The sequence below is a fragment of the Mustela erminea genome, chromosome 21 (genome assembly GCF_009829155.1).
Source record: "Mustela erminea isolate mMusErm1 chromosome 21, mMusErm1.Pri, whole genome shotgun sequence".
Taxonomy (NCBI): Eukaryota; Metazoa; Chordata; class Mammalia; order Carnivora; family Mustelidae; genus Mustela; species Mustela erminea.
In genome coordinates, this window is record NC_045634.1 from 5,528,046 (window position 1) to 5,547,682 (window position 19,637).

Here is a 19,637-nt window from a genome sequence, read left to right on the forward strand (position 1 = left end):
TACAGGAGTCCCAGGAGAAAAGGGTAGAAGGTTTATTTGAATAAATTATACCTGAGAACTTCCCTAATCTGGGGAAGGAAACCAGGCATTCAAGTCCAAGAGGCACAGAGAACTACCTGCAAAATCAATAAAAATAGGTCAACACCTCAACATACTGAAATCTGCAAATTACAGAGACAAGAGAAAACCTTGAAAGCAGCTCGGGAGAAGAGGTCCTTAAACTACAAAAGTAGACACATAAGGCTCACAGCAGACCTGTCCACAGAGATCTGGCAGGCCAGAAAGGACTAGAATGATATATTCAATGTACTAACTGTGAGAAATATGCAACCAAGAATACTTTATCCAGCAAAATTGTCATTCAGAACAGAGAGAGAGATAGTTTCCAGGATAAACAAAAACTAAAGGAATTCATAAACACTAAACCAACCCTGCAAGAAAAATTAAGGGGGGCCTTTTCAGTGGAGAGAGAGCCCAAAAGTAACAAGGACTAGAAGGAACAGAGACATTCTATAGGAACAGTGACCTTACATGTAATGAAAGATATGAATTTAGTGCTAAATTCATATTATTCATAACTTTCAATAATTATTCTGAATACAAATGAACTAAATATTCCAATGAAAAGATTCAGCATATCAGAATAGATTAAAAAACAAACAAACAAAAACCCACAAAAAAAATAACACCTATCAACAAGGTGCTTACTAAAGACTCATTTTCGACCCAAAGATACCCCCAGACTGCAAGTGGCAGGGTACCATTTATCATACTAAAGGACAACAAAAGAAAGCTGGAATAGCCATCCTTATAATCAGACAAACTTTAAACCAAAGACTGTAACAAGAGATGAAGAAGGAACTATATATAATAAAAGGGTCTATCCAACAAGATCTAACAATTGTAAATATTTATTCCCCTCCCTTGGGAGCAGCCAACTACATAAATCAATTAATAACAAACTTAAAGAAACTCATTGATAATAATACAATATGACTGGGGGACTTAAATATGCTACTCACAGCAATGGACAGATCATCTAATTAAAAAATCAACAATAGGAAACAAGGGCTTTAAAGGACTCAACTGAACCAGATGGACTTAACAGATATATTCAGAGCATTTCATCCTAAAGCAGCAGAATACATATTCTTTCTGAGTGCACATGGAATATTCTCCAGAACAGATCACATACTGAGTCACAAATCAGGCCTCAACACTTTCAAAAGGATTGAGATCATACCATGCATATTTTCAGACCACAAAGATATAAAACTTAAAGTAAACCATGAGAAAAAATTTGGAAGGACCACAAATACATGGAGGTTAAAGAACAACAGGTTAACCAAGAAATTAAAGAAGAATTTTAAAAATTCATGGAAGTAAATGAAATTTGAAAATGAAAACACAACAGTTCAAAACCTTTGAAATGCAACAAAGATGATTCTATGAGGGGTATATATAGCAATACAAGGCTTCCTCAAGAAGCAAGGTCTTAAATACAAAAACTAACCTTATACCTAAAAGAGCTGGAAAAAGAACAGCAAATAAAGCCTAAATCCAGCAGAAAATGGGAAATTAAGATTAGAACAGAATCAGTGACACAGAAATTAAAAAAAAAAAAAAAAGAAACAGAACAGAGCTAAGAAACTAGGAGCTGGTTCTTTGAAAGAATTAACAAGATTGATAAACCCCTACCCAGACTTATCAAAAAGAGAAAGGACTCAAATAAATAAAATAATAAATGAAAGAGGAGAGATCACAACCAATACCACAGAAATAAAAATAAGTGTAACAGAATATTATGAGCAATTATATGCCAAAAAATTAGGCAATCTGAAAAAAATGGATGCATTCCCAGAAACATAGAAATTACCAAAACTAAAAATAGGAAGAAATAGAAAACCTGAACAGACCCATAACCAGCAAAGATACTGAATATCAAAAATCTCCCAAAACAAGAGTCCAGGGCCCACTGGCTTCCCAGCAGAATTCTGTCAAACATTTAAAGAAGAATTAATACCTATTCTTCTGAAACTGTTCCAAAAATAGAAATGGAAGGAAAACTTTCAAACTCATCCTATGAGGCCAGCATTACCTTGATCTCAAAACCAAACAAAGGCTATACTAAAAAAGAATTAAAGACTAAAAGTCTCTGATGAGCAAGGATGTAAAAATTCTCACCAAGATATCAACTAATAGGGGCCCTGGGTGGCTCAGTGGGTTAAAGCCTCTGCCTTCGGCTCAGGTCATCATCCCAGGATCCTGGGATCAAGCCCCACATCGGGCTCTCTGCTCCGCAGGGAGCCTGCTTCCTCTCTCTCTCTGCCTGCCTCTCTGCCTACTTGTGATCTCTGTCTGTCAAATAAATAAATAAAATCTTTAAAAAAAATAAAAAGATATCAACTAATAACAGTACATCAAAAGGATTATTCACCACAACCCATTGGGATTTATTCCTGGGCAGCAAGGGTGGTTCAACATCCACAAATCAATCAATGTGATACACCACATTAATAAAAGGACAAGGACTATATTCCTCTCAATAGATCCAGAAAAAGCATTTCACAAAATACAGCATCCTTTCTTGAAAAAACCCTCAATAAAGTAGGAATAGAAGGAACAGACCTCAAAATCATAAAAGTCATATATGAAAGACACAGCTAGTATCATCCTTAATGGGGAAAAACAGAGCATTTCCCTGAAAGTGAGGAAAACCACAGGGATGTCCATTCTCACCACTGTTGTTCAATATTGTACTAGAAGTCCTAGCCTCAGCAATCAGACAACAAAAAGAAATAAAAGCATCCAAATCAGCAAAGAAGTCAAACTGTCACTCTAAGCGGACAACATGATACTCTATGTAGAAACCCAAGATTTCACCAAAAAACTGCTGGAACTGTTACAGGAATTTAGCCAAGTGGCAGAATATAAAACCACTGCACAGAAGTATCTTCCATTTCTATACACCAATAATGAAGCAGTAGAAAGAGAAATCAAGAAATCGATCCCATTTACAATTGCACCAAAAACCATATGATACCTAGGAATAGACCTAACCAAAGAGGTAAAAAGATGTTCTCTGAAAACTACAGAACACTTTGAAAGAAACTGAGGAAGACAAAAAGAAATGGAAAAATATCCCATACTCATGGATTGGGAGAACCAATATTGTGAAAATGTCTATGCTACCCAAAGCAATCTACACATCCAATGCAATCCCTGTCAAAATGCCATCAGCATTTTCACAGAGCTGGAACAAACAATTCTAAGATTTGTATGGAACCACAAAGCACCCTGAATCGTCAAAGTAATGTTGAAAAAGAAAACCAAAACCAGAGGCATCACAATTCTGGACATCAAGCAATACTGCAAAGCTGTCATCATCAAGACAGTATGGTACTGGCACAAAAAACAGACACAAAGATCAAAGGAACAGAAATGAACCCACAACTCTATGGTCAACTAATCTTTGACATAGCAGGAAAGAACACCCAATGGAAAAAAAGACAGTTTCTTCAACAAATGGTGTTGGGAAAACTAGACAGCAACATGCAGAAGAATAAAACCAGACCACTTTCTTACACTATACACAAAAAGAAATTCAAAATGGATTAAAGACCTTAATATGAGACAGGAAACCAATAAAATCCTAGGGGAGAATACAGGCAGATAGCTCTGTGATCTGTCACAGCAACTTCTTACTAGATACATCACCACAGGCAAGGGAAAAGCAAAAGCAAAGATGAACTATATGGACTTTATCAAGATAAACAACTTTTGCACAACAAAGGAAACAATTAACAAAGCTAAAAGGCAACCTACAGAATGGAAGAAGATATTTACACGTCTTATCAGATAAAGGGCTAACATCCAAAATCTATAAAGAACTTACAAAATCAACACCCAAAAAATAAATAAATAAATAAAATATACCAGTCAAGAAATGGGCAAAAGACATGAACAAACATTTCTCCAAAGAAGACATGTAAGTGGCTAAGAGACACATGAAAAAATGCTCAACGTCACTCAGCATCAGGGAAATATAAATCAAAACCACAATGACGTACCACCTCACACTAGTCAGAATGTTAAAATTAACAACTCAGGAAACAACAGATGTTGGCGAGGATGTGGAGAATAGGGATGCAAACTGCTATAACCACTCTTAAAAATATTATGGAGGTTTCTCAAAAAACTAAAAATAGAACTACCCTATGACCTAGCAACTGCACTACTAGGTATTCATTCAAAACATATAAAAAATAGTGATTTGAAGGGACACACACACCCCAATGTTTACAGCAGCAATGCCCCCAATAGCCAAAATATAAAAAGAGCTCAGATGTCCATCAAATGATGACTGGAAAAAGATGTGGTATGTACATATACACAATGGAATAGTATTCAGCCATCAAAAAGAATGAAATGATGCCATTTGCAACAATGTGGATGGAACTGGAGGATATTAAGCTAAGCGAAATAAGTCAATCAGAGAAAGACTCTAATGTGGAAATTAAGAAACAGAACAGCAGATCATAGGGGATGGGAGGGAAAATAAAATAAGATGAAATCAGACAGGGAGACAAACCATAGGAGATTCTTATGTATAGGAAACAGGCTGTTGGTGGGTAAGGGGAATGGGATAACTCAGTGATGGTCATTAAGGAGGTCACTTAATGTAATGAGCATTGGGTGTTATATGCAACTGAAGAACCACTAAATTCTACCCCTGAAAATAATAATATACTACATGTTAGCTAAATTGAATTTAAATAAAAAATTAAAAAAATAATAAAGAATGAAAGAGAAATAAAGATGCCCTTGTTGCAGGGGGGCAGAGGCTGATCTGATTAAGAGACAAACTACTATCAGACACATACCCAAAGAAATTCAAAAGGAGTTTTTCAAGGTAACTAAAAAATGATACCAAATGGAAGGTCAGAGATGCAAGAGAACCAGCAAGTAATGAAAGTGATAACTATGTTAACAAAAATGAATTAAACAGTGATAATGCATTCCTGACACATAGTTATATAAGTCAGGAAGTGAATAAATAAAGTTAAACTGCTCTAAAGTCCTTGAATTGTGTAAGGAAGGATATGACTTAATATTAAACATGATAAATCAAGGACATAAGTTGTGATTTTTAGAGTAACTCCCCCCAAAAAATCAAAGATTACATAACTTCCATTCTAACAGAAGTAAAATAATGAATATTGAAAACACACAAATAATCCAAAATAAACAAAATAAATCCAAAATAAACAAAATAAAAGAGTTTTTAGAAGAATATTAAAGTGAAGCAAATGAAAAACACATAAGATGGTAGATTTAAACCCAAATACTGCATCTCATTTATTCTAAAACACATTCTTCACATATTTAAAATACTCTGAAACTGAAATTCATATTTAAAATACTCTGAAACTGAAATTCATCTGACAAAGTACTTACTTAGTACGCACCATTTTTCTTAGTGGTATATAAATAATAATGTATCTTACAATCAATTGCATCTACAGTTAAATAAATATAGCATATTACTAATTATATTAAACATAAATAAATTAAATGATACAATTAAGAGACAAATACTGTCAAGCTGGATTAAAAAATAAAACCTAAACATGTTGTTTCAAAGCATACATCTAAAACGTAAGGATAAAGAAAAGTTCAAAGTGAAAGGATGGGAAAAAATATACTTTCTACATGAAAAAATCTGGGGAAGAAAATTAGTAACAGAAAAACTGACAGTCTAATCAATAAAAAAGGAAATGAAGACACATAGATTGAGAAGAAATAAAACTTTGCAAATGATAGTCATCTATGTATAAAATCCAAAAGAGCCAACAAAAAAATTTTCTGAAACTAGTAAGCAATTAAAGCAAACTTATTAAAAAAAAATGAAAGGCTGTAGTACAGAAGAGTAACATACAAGTCAGTTGCTTTCTTATATACCAGCAACAAACTAACAAAATTTGAAATTAAAAACGCAATACCATTTACATTAGCAAAACCAAAACCAAACAAAAACACTCAGGTATATATGTAACAAAATAGGTAGAAGATCTATAAAGGAAAACAATAAAACTCTGATTAAAAAAAATCCAAAATGACCTAAATAAATGGAGAGATAGTCCATGTTCAAGGACAGGAAAACTCTATAGTATTTATAAGGATGCCCATTCTTCCCAACTTGATCTATAGATTCAATGCAACCCCAATTAAGATCCCAGTTGGTTATTTTTAGGGTATTGACAAAGAGATCTAACATTTATATGGAAAGAAAAAGGACCCATAATAACCATACAATACTGAAAGAGAACAAAATTTTAAAAATGACAGAATCTGACTTTAAGATTTACCTTAAAGCTACGGTAAACCAAGATAGCACAGTATTGGCAAAAGAACAGATAAATGGATCAATGGAAGAGAATCAAGTCCAGACATAAACCCAAACAAATACAGCCAACTTATCTTTGACAAAAAACAATTTAATCGAGAAAGGATAGTCTTTAACCCAAAAAAGAGTATCCACTGCAGAGAAAAGAGAATTGTCTTACACTTTTGGTGGAAATGCAAACTGCGGCAGCCACTCTGGAAAACAATACAGAGGTTCCTCAAAAAGTTAAAAATAGAACTATCGTAAGATTCAGCAAATGCATTACTTGGGTATTTATCCAAAAATACTGATTTGAAGGGATACATGCACCCCCAATGTTTGTAGCAGCATACAACAATAACCAAACTGTGGAAAAATCCCTAATGTCCATCAACTGGTGAATGGATACAGAAGATGTGGAATATATACAATGGAATATTACTGAGCCATAAAAAGGAATGAAGTCATGGAGCCTTAGTGGCTCAATCGTTAAGCATCTGCCTTCAGCTCAGATCATGATTCCAGGGTCCTGAGATCAAGCCCTACATTGGGTTCCCTGCTTAGCAGGAAGCCTGCTTCTCCTTCCCCCACTCCCCCTGGCTGCTCTCCCTCTCTCACTGTCTCTCTCTCCATCAAATAAATACGTAAAATCTTAAAAAAAAAAAAAAAAAAAGCTTGCCATTTGCAATGACGTGGATGAAACTAGAGGGTATTATACTAAGCAAAGTAAGTCAGTCAGAGAAAGACAAATGCTGTATGATTTCACTCAGATGTGGAATTTAAGAAACAGAACAGATGAACATGGACAGGGAAAGAGAGAGTCAAAACAAAAAACTGACTCTCAACTATAGAGAACAAACTGAGGGTTACTGGAGGAGAGGTTGGCAGGGGATGGGTTAAATGGGTGACGAGTATTAAGGACGGTACTTGTGATGAGCACTGGGTGTTGTATGTAAGTGATGAATCACTAAATTCTACACTTGGAAATAATATTACCTAGTATGTTAACTAACTTGAATTTAAATAAAAACTTGAAAGAAAATATAAAGAAGAGTATCTGCAAAATCTTTGGCAAACATTATATTTAATGTTAAAGTGCCGAAAGCTTTCAAATATCGCCGTATGATGAACGATGGTAACTATTCTTGTGCTGAGCACAGAATAATGTACAGAACTGTTAAACTGCTATGTTGTACACCTGAAATTAATATAACATTGCATGGTAATTATTCTTTATTAAAAAAAAAAAAAGACAAAGATGCACATTACCACCACTTCTACTTGAATAGTGTACAGGAGGTCCTAGCCAGTACAGTCAGGTAATAAAAATAAATAAATAAAAGTTATAAGGATTGATGAGATAAAAACAAAACTATCATTACTGCCAGATGATGTGATTATATAAGTAAAAATCCAAAAGAATTCACAGGTGTATAGCACTAATATAAAAGTGTAACAGGCTGCTAGATATAAAACAAATATAAAAAAAATTTTTATTTTTATACAAAAAAATTAGAAAATTAATTTTTAAAAGAGAAATCACTTATAATAGCATCCAAAAATATAAAGCATAGGAATAACACTAACAAAAGAAGTTTAAATCTCTTTATAGAAATATAAGAGGAATTAAAGATCATAGACTTGAAGATTCCTTAATGAAAATATTGTTAATTCTTCACCAAACTAATCTAGCGATTTAATACAATATCAATCAAAACCCCAATAAGACTTTTTTGTGGGATTGGACAATTCTCAAATTTATATGAGAAAGCCACAAATAGCCAAGACACTCAAACAAGTAGGTCAAAGTAGGACAACTTGCTTATACAACCAATTATAAAGCTGTAAAAATTAGGAAACTACAGTAGTGATGCAAATATAGAATAATAAACAAATGAAATAAAAGAGCTCAGAAACAGACACATATATTTGAGGACACTTTATTTATGACAAAGGTGACACTCCAAAGTAGCAATGAAAAGGATATCATTTTAACACATGGTCCCAATTCAACAAAGAACTCCTACTGGGGGGGAAAAAAACAAAAAACCTGACCTCTACCTGATATAATAAACAAACAGTAATTCTAGGTGGATTTTTGGACCTAGATATGAAGAAAAGCTAAAATGGATCAAGAGTCTGGAAGACAACACAGAAGAGTATCTCTGTGACATTAAAGTTATGGAACATAAATAAGATACAAAACACAATAGTCATAAAAGAATAGATTGATATACATGACTACATTGAAATTAAAATTTTTCACTAAAAGTCACCAAAAAATTTATAAAGACTTCTATTAATCAATAAAGATAGTCAACCCAATAGCAAAACTGGGGAGGGTGGGATGGAACAGTATCTTCGCAAAAAAACAATCCAAATGGCCCATAAACAGATGATTTAATCTCATTAGTAATCAAGGAAATGCAAAGGAAAAGCACAATAATACACCAATGTGTCCAACTCATTAGCTACAGTTTAAAGTGGATAATATCAGTTGTTGGTGAGGTATCCACTTAGCACTCACTGTATCCCACAACACATCTCCTCCAGCCACCTCTGATTCCAGCAGTTATGGTGGACAACTCCCCACGACTCCTGCCTCTAAGCTTTTTTTGAGTTGTAACTTACAAGCACGGGGGCAGTTAAAATCCCAGGGGGCAACCTTCAAACCAAATGAAGATGGAAGCAACAAAAATGAAAATGTAACGCAGCTACCTATATCAGGATAGACAAACAGCACAAATACAACGTCAACTAAAAAAAGCCACGCTGATATGAAACATACTTGTATAATTGTATTTATTTACTCTATTTAATCTATTCTATGAATGGAGCTCAAAACAGGCAAAAATTAAAGTGTTTAGCAATACATACTTTTTGTGACAAAACTGTCGAGAAAAGCAAGGAAATTACCATAAAAATCAGGATAAGGGTTTACTTCAGGGAAAAGACAAAAGAGACTTCAGAGGATCCCGGTAGTGACCTGACATGGGTGGCTACACAAACGTTCACTTTATAAAAATGTGTTCATTTGTGGGTGCCTGGGCGGCACAGTCAGTAAAGCAGTCAATTTGGTTTCACCTCAGGTCATGATTTCAGGGTTGTGAGATGAAGCCCTGTGTCAGACTCCATGCTCAGCGGGGAGTCTGCTTCAGATTCTCTCTTTCTCTCTGTCCCTCTGGCTCATGTTCTCCCTCTCTCAAAGAAATAAATTTTTAAAAAATGTGTTCAGCTATACATTTGTTTAGCTAGATTTTCTGTATGTGCTTCGTCTTTCATAATAAAAGTGTTTTTTTTAAAAAAATACATCACAAGTTCTCCCAGAGTAAGAAGGCCCTGCAAGACTTATCCTTGGTCCTTCTCTTCCTACAGTCAGGCTCAGTAGAGTCTAGTAAACCAGAAGGGTACTCAATCAGGACTGAGAAATCTTTTAGGAAAAAAAGATGAATTTGCTCAGCCTGATAGGGGTTGCTCAAGATCAGAAAGCAGACAGGGGGTTATACCTTTTATAGAAAGAAATCATTAAAAAAACAACAACAACAACAACAACAACAACAACAAAAACAAAAACAGAATCCAAGATGAAGAACAGAATAAGAGGTAAACTTGGAATGCAGGGCAATCTTTCTCTAAAAAACAAAATAAATAAAATAAAATAAAAAATACACAAGAAGGTGGAAAAAAAAAATACCACCATTAATAAATGTAGATTTATCACCAGCTGTTGGAGGAAGTCAGTTCATTTCAACTAGGAATAGACTTGAGCAGCCATCTGTCTAATGATGTCCACCAGATCTTAAATAGTTAATCCAACACTGTCTCCATTATGTCCATTCTGCCCTCTGCCTCTCTGCTCAAAGTGGAAGTGAATGCAATGTTGTCTGAGATAGTTTACTTGTTCTCAGAAGAAGCACGATGCCCTTCATTCAGTAGCAAAGGTCTCACTTATAGTCTTTTGGGGCAAGTAGAAAACATTCCATTCTCTAAAATCTTATATTCTGAGATCTAGAAAGCAACATTCGTTCATTAGAAGTCCTCTGCCATTACAAATGTTGCCTCAAGACATCTCTGCTTGCTACAGACTCAATTTTATCCTAATACATTTTTTTTAAGTAGGCTCCACTCCCAGTGTGGACCCCAACACACATCTTGAACTCATGACCCTGAGATAAAGAGTCAGATGCTTAAACAACTGAGTCACCCAGGCACCCCATCCTAATACTCCTAAAGTGCTTCTACACTGACCCCTGTAAGCAATGACTTCCCAAAATTTCATGCCTTGCACCATCTCACCCAGTCTCAATCTGTCTCTCTAATGTTTTATTTTGCCGTAAGACCATGCTAAACCATGCCCCATTTCAACCCTGCGAGCATAATACATTTCTGCTTCATATACAAAAGGTCAACAGTGAAAACAGCTCGAGGTGAACATCTGTAAGCAGTGGAATATTTATATTTATCCAACACTTAGCTACCAGCTACATCTCTGTCATAGAAGATAAGTAAAGTACAGATGGGACTTCCTTTTCTTTTTGCCCTGGCTAATTTTAACTTACTACAGTAAGAAAATTACTATTACAAGCTCAATAAAATGTGTATAAACTCACATAATGACTCACTACACCATCACACAACCTCCCCAAAAGACAAGAGCAACAACAGACAAATATTCTATATATCCTAAAATCTCTATTAGAGGGGCTCCTGAGTGGGTCAGTCAGCTGGGCATCTGCCTTTGGCTCAGGTCCTGATCTCAGGGTGCTGGGATCAAGCCCCATGTAGGGCTCCCTGCTCAGCGGGGAGTCTGCTTCTCCCTCTCTCTCTGTCCCTCCTTCAGCTCATGTTCTCTCACTCTCTCTTTCTCAAATAAATAAAATCTTTTAAAAAAATCTCTATTAGAATGCTAAACAAAAGCGTGAACTAATATGGCACCAGAAATAATGGGAAAATAAAGTCAATACAATCCACTCAGATCTATCTGAAATATGATCATCCGGTGAAAAGTTTTTAAAAATAAATAACTCCACAATAAAATTAACAATGTATAATACTGCAAGCATATATTATCAGTTCTCAAGAGTAAAGTCCAGGGGAACACTGATGAATAGCAATCTCCTAAATGTTCAATGCTATTAATATCTGTAACAGACAGGTATCTACATTTATTTGAAATTAATTCTATTAAAATAATATTGCCTTATTTCCTAACTAAAAATAAATATCTGCTCAGAGCAAAATGATTAAAAAGATAAAGCCAGAAGAAAAATAAATACAAAAGTGACCCAAAAGACTACCACCAAAAATGAGAACCAGCTAAACATTTTGGCATACACCCTTCCAATCTTTCTTCACATGTTCATATTTTTATTTTTAATTTATTTTTTAAAAATATTTTACTTATCTATTTGACAGAGAGGGTCACAGCAGGGGGAGTGGGAGAGGGAGAAGAGGCTTCCTGCGAAGCAGGGAGCCTAATGGCAGGGCTCATCCCAGGACCCTGGGATCATGACCTGAGCTGAAGGCAGACACTCAACAACTGAGGCACCCAGGTGCCCCAGATGTTCATAGTTTTTAAAAGGAGTAATTCACACCATGATTTCTCACATATTCTTTTCTCTTATTTGAATAAATACATTATATATTGTTAACCAGAATGATTTACAAACCATCTTCTGTAGTACTCTGGAGTTTCCAAGAAGATACACTCAGGGGCCAGGGCCAACTAATACATGAGGTACAGTATGCCACAAAACTGAAGACCCATGATAATTTCAATGGCCCACAAATTTACTTTAAAATCAGAAGAAAAAAAGGGAAATCACAATAATGAATATTTAATAATGAATCCAGCCTGGATTATATCTGCCTTTATACTAATATGGTCATAAAATATAATTTTTCATATTTTTTAAATGGAAGAAGGGGCTTAAAAACATGACTTCTAGTACCATACTGTTACACTAAATAGGTATTTTGTGGTCAGTATAAACAATCTATTTTTTTGGACATGTGTAAGTTGTGCCCATTTTTATTGTTGAACAATGCATATACATATTGTTTGCTCACTCTCTGATTATTCCCCTAAAACAAATTTCTAAAAATAAAATTGCTGGCTTAAAAACATATGCTGTAAGGTTTTAAACACAAACAACCAATCTGTTCCACAGAAAACCTGTACTAATTCTCATTATACCAGAAGTATATGAGAGTGGCCTGGTGACCTACATATCCTGGTTTCATAGGTTAAAAACATGCTGTTTTATTGCTTTGATTTACATTTCTTTGTTTAGTGATATGAAGAGAAGTTTTATAAATTTACTAATCTTTTATATTTATTTCTTGTATTATGAGTTACCTGATCATATTCTTTGCTCATCTATAAATTTATGATATTATTATTCAAAAAAAAGGCAAAAACAAAAAACTCTGTCTCAAATGTTTCAAATAGTATTCTTCGCTATTTGAACTGCTAGTATTCACTGTTTGAACTGTTTTTTATATATACAACTCTTCAAATCTATAGACTGCTTTGCACTTTACAGTTTTGGGGTTGTGGGGGCAGTGGAAAGACTCATGCTTCGAAAAACCTTTCTCCATCCAAGATTATATCTATTAAGCATATTTTCTTCTATTTCATTATATTTTTGGAATTTATTTTAAAGTATGACATATGGTAATTTCTTTTCAAATTCTTAACAAATTATCTCAGCCTCATTTACTGAAAAAACCCTACCTTTAAAAAAAAGGTCACTTTTATTATTTCTGAGGTTTCTACCATAAGACTGTGAATATGTTTCTTATGCATTTAAGTTAATATTATACAGTTCCCAAACATAATAGTTCATACCGAGAGCCTTCTTTAAGGGTCTTCTCTTTCAGTATTTTCTTCACTACTATTGCAAAATTACTCTTCCAAATTGACTTTAAACTTATTTTTGTCAAGTTCTACAATGAATAAAATATATACATATCTGGAACATGATTAGACTTATACTAAACTTGTAAGTTAATTTGGTAAAGACAGATATATTTCCAATATTTAGTCTCTCCATAAAAGAACACTGTCTTTATTCAAATTACATATTCTGACTTTCAATAAACTTCTCTGTGTTCTTTAAACAAGTGCTGCATATTTCCTATTAAGTTGATCCCAAGGTACTCAGAATTTTTGGCAAATATAGTTTTTTTCTCACATTTTTTCAAAACAGTTAAAACTGGTCTATTGAAAATCTTATTTTATAACTGTATTTCTAACACTACTTGATTCCCTTGCTTTTCAAAAGTAGACAATCATAGTAACATCATTTCCCCCTCTTTTCAAATATTTACTCCTAAATCTTTTTCTTATTCATTGCACTAGCTAGAAAACCCAAGCCAAAATAAACTAATAGTACTGATAGTATCATGTACGCTCAATATTCTATGGTTTCCCCTCCAATCTTATACCCATCATTCTCCACCATGTTCTTTGCATAGAAGGCTGACCTATACGGACTGCACCTTTCATGGAGACGTGCAAGAAACATGGCCAATAAGAGACACTGGCCAAGATAAGTTGGTAGGAGAATAACTGATTATTCCTCTGGGTCCCATTGTTAACAGGTCACCTGATGATGGCAGTTTCCCTCTACTTCAACTTCTAAATGGTCAGTCTCTCTCACAGCCATAGCTATTTCTCTCCACAATCCCGGAACAGTTATTTATCTTTACATCTTCTACATCCCCACTGGGTGACATACTTAAGCCAGTCCCCAAAACTTCTTGCTTATTCTCATGGGGAAAATGGTAGATCACCTTATATTCGAGATCATCTTGCATTCATGTTGAAGTTTTAATATGCAGTAAGTTTTAAATGTAATAGTCATCATACCATTTTATTCAAAATATTTCATAATTACTTTGGCCTTTAGGTCTCTGGCAGAAGGTTTACTTAGGAGAATGTTTTTAAACTACCAACTCATTCAGGGTTTTTGTTATTAATATCTAGTTTTCCACATTGTGGCCAAAGAATGAGACCTGTTCTGTTTCTGCTTCTTTTCTAAATTATTTAAGTCTTTTGGCAAAATATAGGGTCAATTTTATGGAGATTCCAGAATACCTGAAATGAAGATATATGTTCTGTTTGTACACAGAGTTACATTATTATCTATTAAATCAACCATTCTAGGGGTACCTGGGTGGCTCAGTTAGTTAACCGTCTGCCTTCGGCTCAGGTCACAATCTCAGGGTCATGGAATCGAGCCCCACATCGGGTTCTCTGCTCAGCAAGGAGCCTGCTTTTCTCTCTCTCTCTCTCTGCCTGCTACTCTGCCTACTTGTGATCTCTCTCTCTCTCGGTCAAATAAATAAATAAAATCTTTTAAAAAAATAAATAAATGAACCACACTGATATTTATTTAAATCTCTATAATCTTATGTGCTTTGTTAATATAATCTGGTAATGATTAAGATGTTTTAAAATTTCCTCTTAGATAAGTGCTCATCTTCCCTTGACATGCTTTTTACATTACATATTTTAATAACATAATATCAATAATAATGATAAATGTTCATTAATGATCATGTATCTTATAAATGAAAAGTGATCATTTTTGCCTTATTTGGAGTCTCTTTGTCTCAGGTATGTTTCCTAGATGAAACATTTATTTACAGTGGTGTGAGACCTAGACTGAGAAGCATATATTTGTCAAACTGTTTAATTTGGCCTTAAATTATTATATCTTATACTTTGCATTTTGTAACACCTTAACAAATGTTCTTTTGTGCTTTGTAATTCTATGTTGCATAATTTCTCTAAAAAATTTTTTGTCCTGGGGAGGCTGCCTGGCTCACTCAGTAGAGCATGTGACACTTAATCTAAGGGTAATGAGTTCAAGCCCCAAGTTGGGTGTGGAGCCTACTTTAGGAAAAAAAAAAAAAAAAAAAAAATGCCCTTGTGAATTAGAAATGGCATCCTGTTTTCAATTCTACCTTGAGGTCATTATTTTAACAATTTAAAATTCAGTAAGACATCTATTTCTCCAGTTTTCTATGATTTTATACCTCCCCAATTAAGTTGTTTTATTTTTTTTAATATTATATATTTTCTTTCATGTTTCATTTGTTCTCATTTCCCCTCCACTAAATCCAATGGTCCAAAAACCATACTTTCCACTGTGTTCTCAACATCTATTCCATCTTTCTTTTAATCTCTGTCCTTTCCCCCACCAGACTGACTTGGAATTATCCAACCAAGGCCAAAATGAGTTCCCATGCTAGGACTGAGATAAATTTAGACCTCCTGGCCCCACTGTTCAAGAGGGAATCCCAAACACTTCACACACACACACCCCTCCCATTCCATTTCCTAACACACGCAGCTGCAGCAAGACTCCCTCCCTGCCTTGAGTCTCCTGGGACAAATTTCCTTCTGTCCTATAACCCTGTTTGTATTTATCACCGTAAGAAGCTGCAGCTCTCCATGTAGGCCCTTATCTCCCTCCTGTTCCCTTACTAGGCACCTAGAATTCACAGTCCAGCATCAGCAAAAACTCTTGATATCCTCAACCTCTTCTCTGAAAGTAACTTTCACTGTCAAGCTCTACTTGAAATTCTTTTACTCCCGGATTTCCCAACTTCTACTAGAACCTTCTCAAGGAGCAGCAGCTTTTTCCCTCATACAATACACATATCAATAATAATGATATAACCCTCATACAACTAGAGATAGAGTCAGTGTTCTTCCTCCAGACTGCTGCTTCTAGGCCATTCTTCCTCGATCCTTTCTAAAACCTTCCAGCTCTGAATCTCATAATATTAAACTACGCACTATTTAATTACTCACCTAACAACCTGAGATGCTCCTTCTCATGTCCTTCTCACCAACACTGTCACTCTAACACTACTCTTGTCTTAATTTTTGCTGATTTCAATATACAGGTAAATAACCCTACTAAGCCCTTGCTCTCTCCAAAGCCTGAACTCCTCTCCTCCAATGATCTAATCCTCTGCCATTCAACCACTCATTGCCATGCTTTTAATGGACATTTTAACATTACTATAGTTTATAATCTCAACTTTACCCATCTTAACTCTCCCCAGGTACATCTTTATACTCCAATATAACTTTAATCCCACTGGGACATTCAGTGTTTTCCCTTTTCACTTCCTTTATCCCCTTGATATCCTCCCTTTCCTAGCCCTTATCCAGCTTCAATGTCATGGTCCATCATGATAATTACTCCTTTGCAAACAGATCTGACTTCTTTGCACCCTTCTTACTTCATTGTATTTGGCCTAAATAAAACCCGGTTAACATCAGCTCTCGTATGCTATCTATGCTATTCAATGCGGCTGCACAAAAACATACAACCACAAACTAATCTCCAATTATTAATTAAGGACTTAAAATTCATGACTGTGAATCTCAAGTGGCTCTTTAGAATGGCCCAGGAAACACACTTTACTCCATTTACCCTCCCATTCTTCCACCCAACTATTTCATACCCTCTCTTATCTCCTGAAATCCCCAACAACCTTTCCCCCCACCAACCTTTCGGCTGATGAACACACTTCCTACTTCACTGGCAAAACGGAACCAGAGACTCCCCACCACTACATCTATCCATCTACCAGCAGCTACCTCCATTTACTCTTATGACTACAGATAACCCTGAGCTCCATTTGAACAAACCCCTCCACTTGGGCCCCAGATCTCATGTCCTCTCACCCACTCAAGGTCACCTATAGCAATGTTTCCCTTTTTGTTCTAGATCACCAACTTTACCCCCTACAAAATTATTCCTCTTAGCATACCTGCTGTAATTTCTTCCATCTTGGAAAAAAGTCTACCCTAACCATACTTCTTCCTTCATACTTGGCTCTTCCCGCAGATAGCCACACAGCTTCCTACTCATCTCCTTCAAATATTTCGTCTATTATCATCTCAAAGGAGCTTACCCTGACTGTACTAATTTTAAAACTGCAACCTGACCTCTACCATCACCACCACCACCTTCTGGCCCTCCCAATACTTTCAATACTTTAAAATGTACTTCCAATACTTTAAAATGTAAACTGCATTAAGGGCACATCTTTATCCAATTCACTGAAATACTGCAAGTGCTTAAAACAAAGTCTAGCACTGAGTCAGCATTCAATAAATACTCGATAAGGGGCACCTATGTGGCTTAGTTGGTTAAGTATCTGACTCTTGGTTTCAGCTCAGGTCATGATCTCAGAGTCTTGAGATCGAGAGCCCTGAGTCAGGTTCTGTGCTCTGCCCAGAGTCTGCTGAAGTTTCTCCCACCATCTCCCTCTGCCCCTGCACCCAACTTGCTCGCACATATGCGCTGAATCTCTCTCAAATACAAAATTTTTTTAAAATAAGATTTTTAAAATTAATAAATAAACAAATAATAAGTGAATGAATAAAGTATGGGTCCATTCTTCATTGCTTCTTACAGCACTTCAGATTCCACTGTAGCACTGTTTCTTTCCTAACTCTGCATGCCACCACTTTTATCTTAGTCTCCTGTCTTATCAAGGTTGATTATGCATTTCTTGTTCCCTGAATTCCTGTCTCTCTCCACTACACTCCCAGCCAAAGCAAATACTAAATGTACTGCCCTCCCCTGCAGGAAATCTTACAAACATATGACTTTTCCTGTGAATATAATTACTTTTTTCATTAAATATAGTTATTTTCATGAACACGTTCTAATTCTTCCACAGCAATTTTTCAGCCTAGTATTTGGTCAAAAACAGGTAAATCCTGTAGCAAATTCTGCTTGAGAGCTTTCATTTACACCACGATTTAATTAGAACTGTACTTTCAGATCTGAAGATAAAGAGCTGGCTAACAGCAGTTTTTATTATTCTTTCTGTGCCCCAGAAACTTGAGGGAGGTAGGAAAGGAAATGAATACTTGGGGTTGCAGTTATTCCCCACATGAAATCTTCATCTGTGCTTGGAAAAGATGAACATCTTCCACATCTAATTTTTTCTCTAGCTCAGCTTCTACTCACATATGCATTGTGCATGTCTAGCTCTCTACTTAACACTACCACCTACTAAATTAGGAAGGAACCGTGTTCCCTTATGATAAATCTGCACCAAAAAGAAGCCCAACAACTCAAGGGTGGTGTTCACCTGTAGACCCTCCTTGTAATTCCTTTTGAACCCTGGCAAAGAAGGGGTTCTAAGATCACAGGCTCTGGACCCAGACTTCTTGACTTCAAATCCCGGCTTCACCACTTCCTTTGATGTGTAACCTCACTTTCTTTATCCTTAACTGGAGATACCCACATCTCATTAGGTTGCTGAGCACTAAAGATTAATTCAAGTGCTTAGAACAGTGCCTATTACAAAATAACATTCACTAAATGTTAACTCTTCTTTCTCCTCCCCTTTGTCTTGCCTCTCACCTTTATTTATAAAAGTAGAGATGTTAGTAAGACTATGTCAAGATTTCTTCCATTTACAGTGACAATGAAGCACTTTTCTCAAAAAGTGATTTATGAATAAACGCCTCCTATAGTCTTTCAATCTAATCTAACCTACACTACATCTAACAAAACTCTTTCCTAATTCCTAATTCAGATGTAAATTTTTCCATGTTCTTATAGTTCTGGTGGGTCATTCTACACAACAGTGTAGCTACATACCTGTGCCTACACAAATGTTTCTGTCTTAAAGGTCTCTGGAATCATTTACTTAATTAAAAAACAGACTTCTCATTGGTGTGTCATGTGATTAATTTCAGAAGAGCCAGGAATAATTTTTCAGCATAGACATGAGAACATCACAGAGTTTAAGAAACACCCATCTATATCATGTTAAGAAGAAATAATTCAGTTACTCACGATGCTCCTGAATTCATGATGCAGCTCTTTGCACCACAAAAACAATCTCTGCCATCATCATGATTCATTCCAAGGTTATGACCCAACTCATGAGCAACAATGGATGCAAACGTCTCCACTGTAATTTGCCCAAACTGCCCAAACACAGGAAAGTATTAATTAGGTTTCTGAACAAAAAGGATATGCTTATTATTTTTTCCACAAAAGGAAATTAATCACTATAGTGGTGACCCGTCTTTACAATAAATCAAGCATCCAACATCAGTCTTCACACATTTCACTAGGAAACTGATACGGCATGGACATAGAGCCTTTAAGCAACAGACCAATTATGTTAGCACTAATAAGTTATTTGGGGAAAACAGATTCATGGTTCTAATTTAATTTTCTTAAAGAGGGTTTCAAAT

The 19,637-nt window shown here is 35.4% G+C and overlaps 1 protein-coding gene across 1 annotated transcript in view; it reads right to left on the bottom strand.

Moving 5' to 3' along the window:
• ADAM9 (ADAM metallopeptidase domain 9) overlaps positions 1–19,637 on the bottom strand; it is a 147,957-nt gene that overhangs the window by 85,355 nt on the left and 42,965 nt on the right. The window contains exon 11 of the mRNA XM_032329020.1: positions 19,231–19,364. Within this exon, the coding sequence (XP_032184911.1) occupies positions 19,231–19,364 (134 nt within the window). The remainder of the gene's footprint in view (positions 1–19,230; positions 19,365–19,637) is intronic.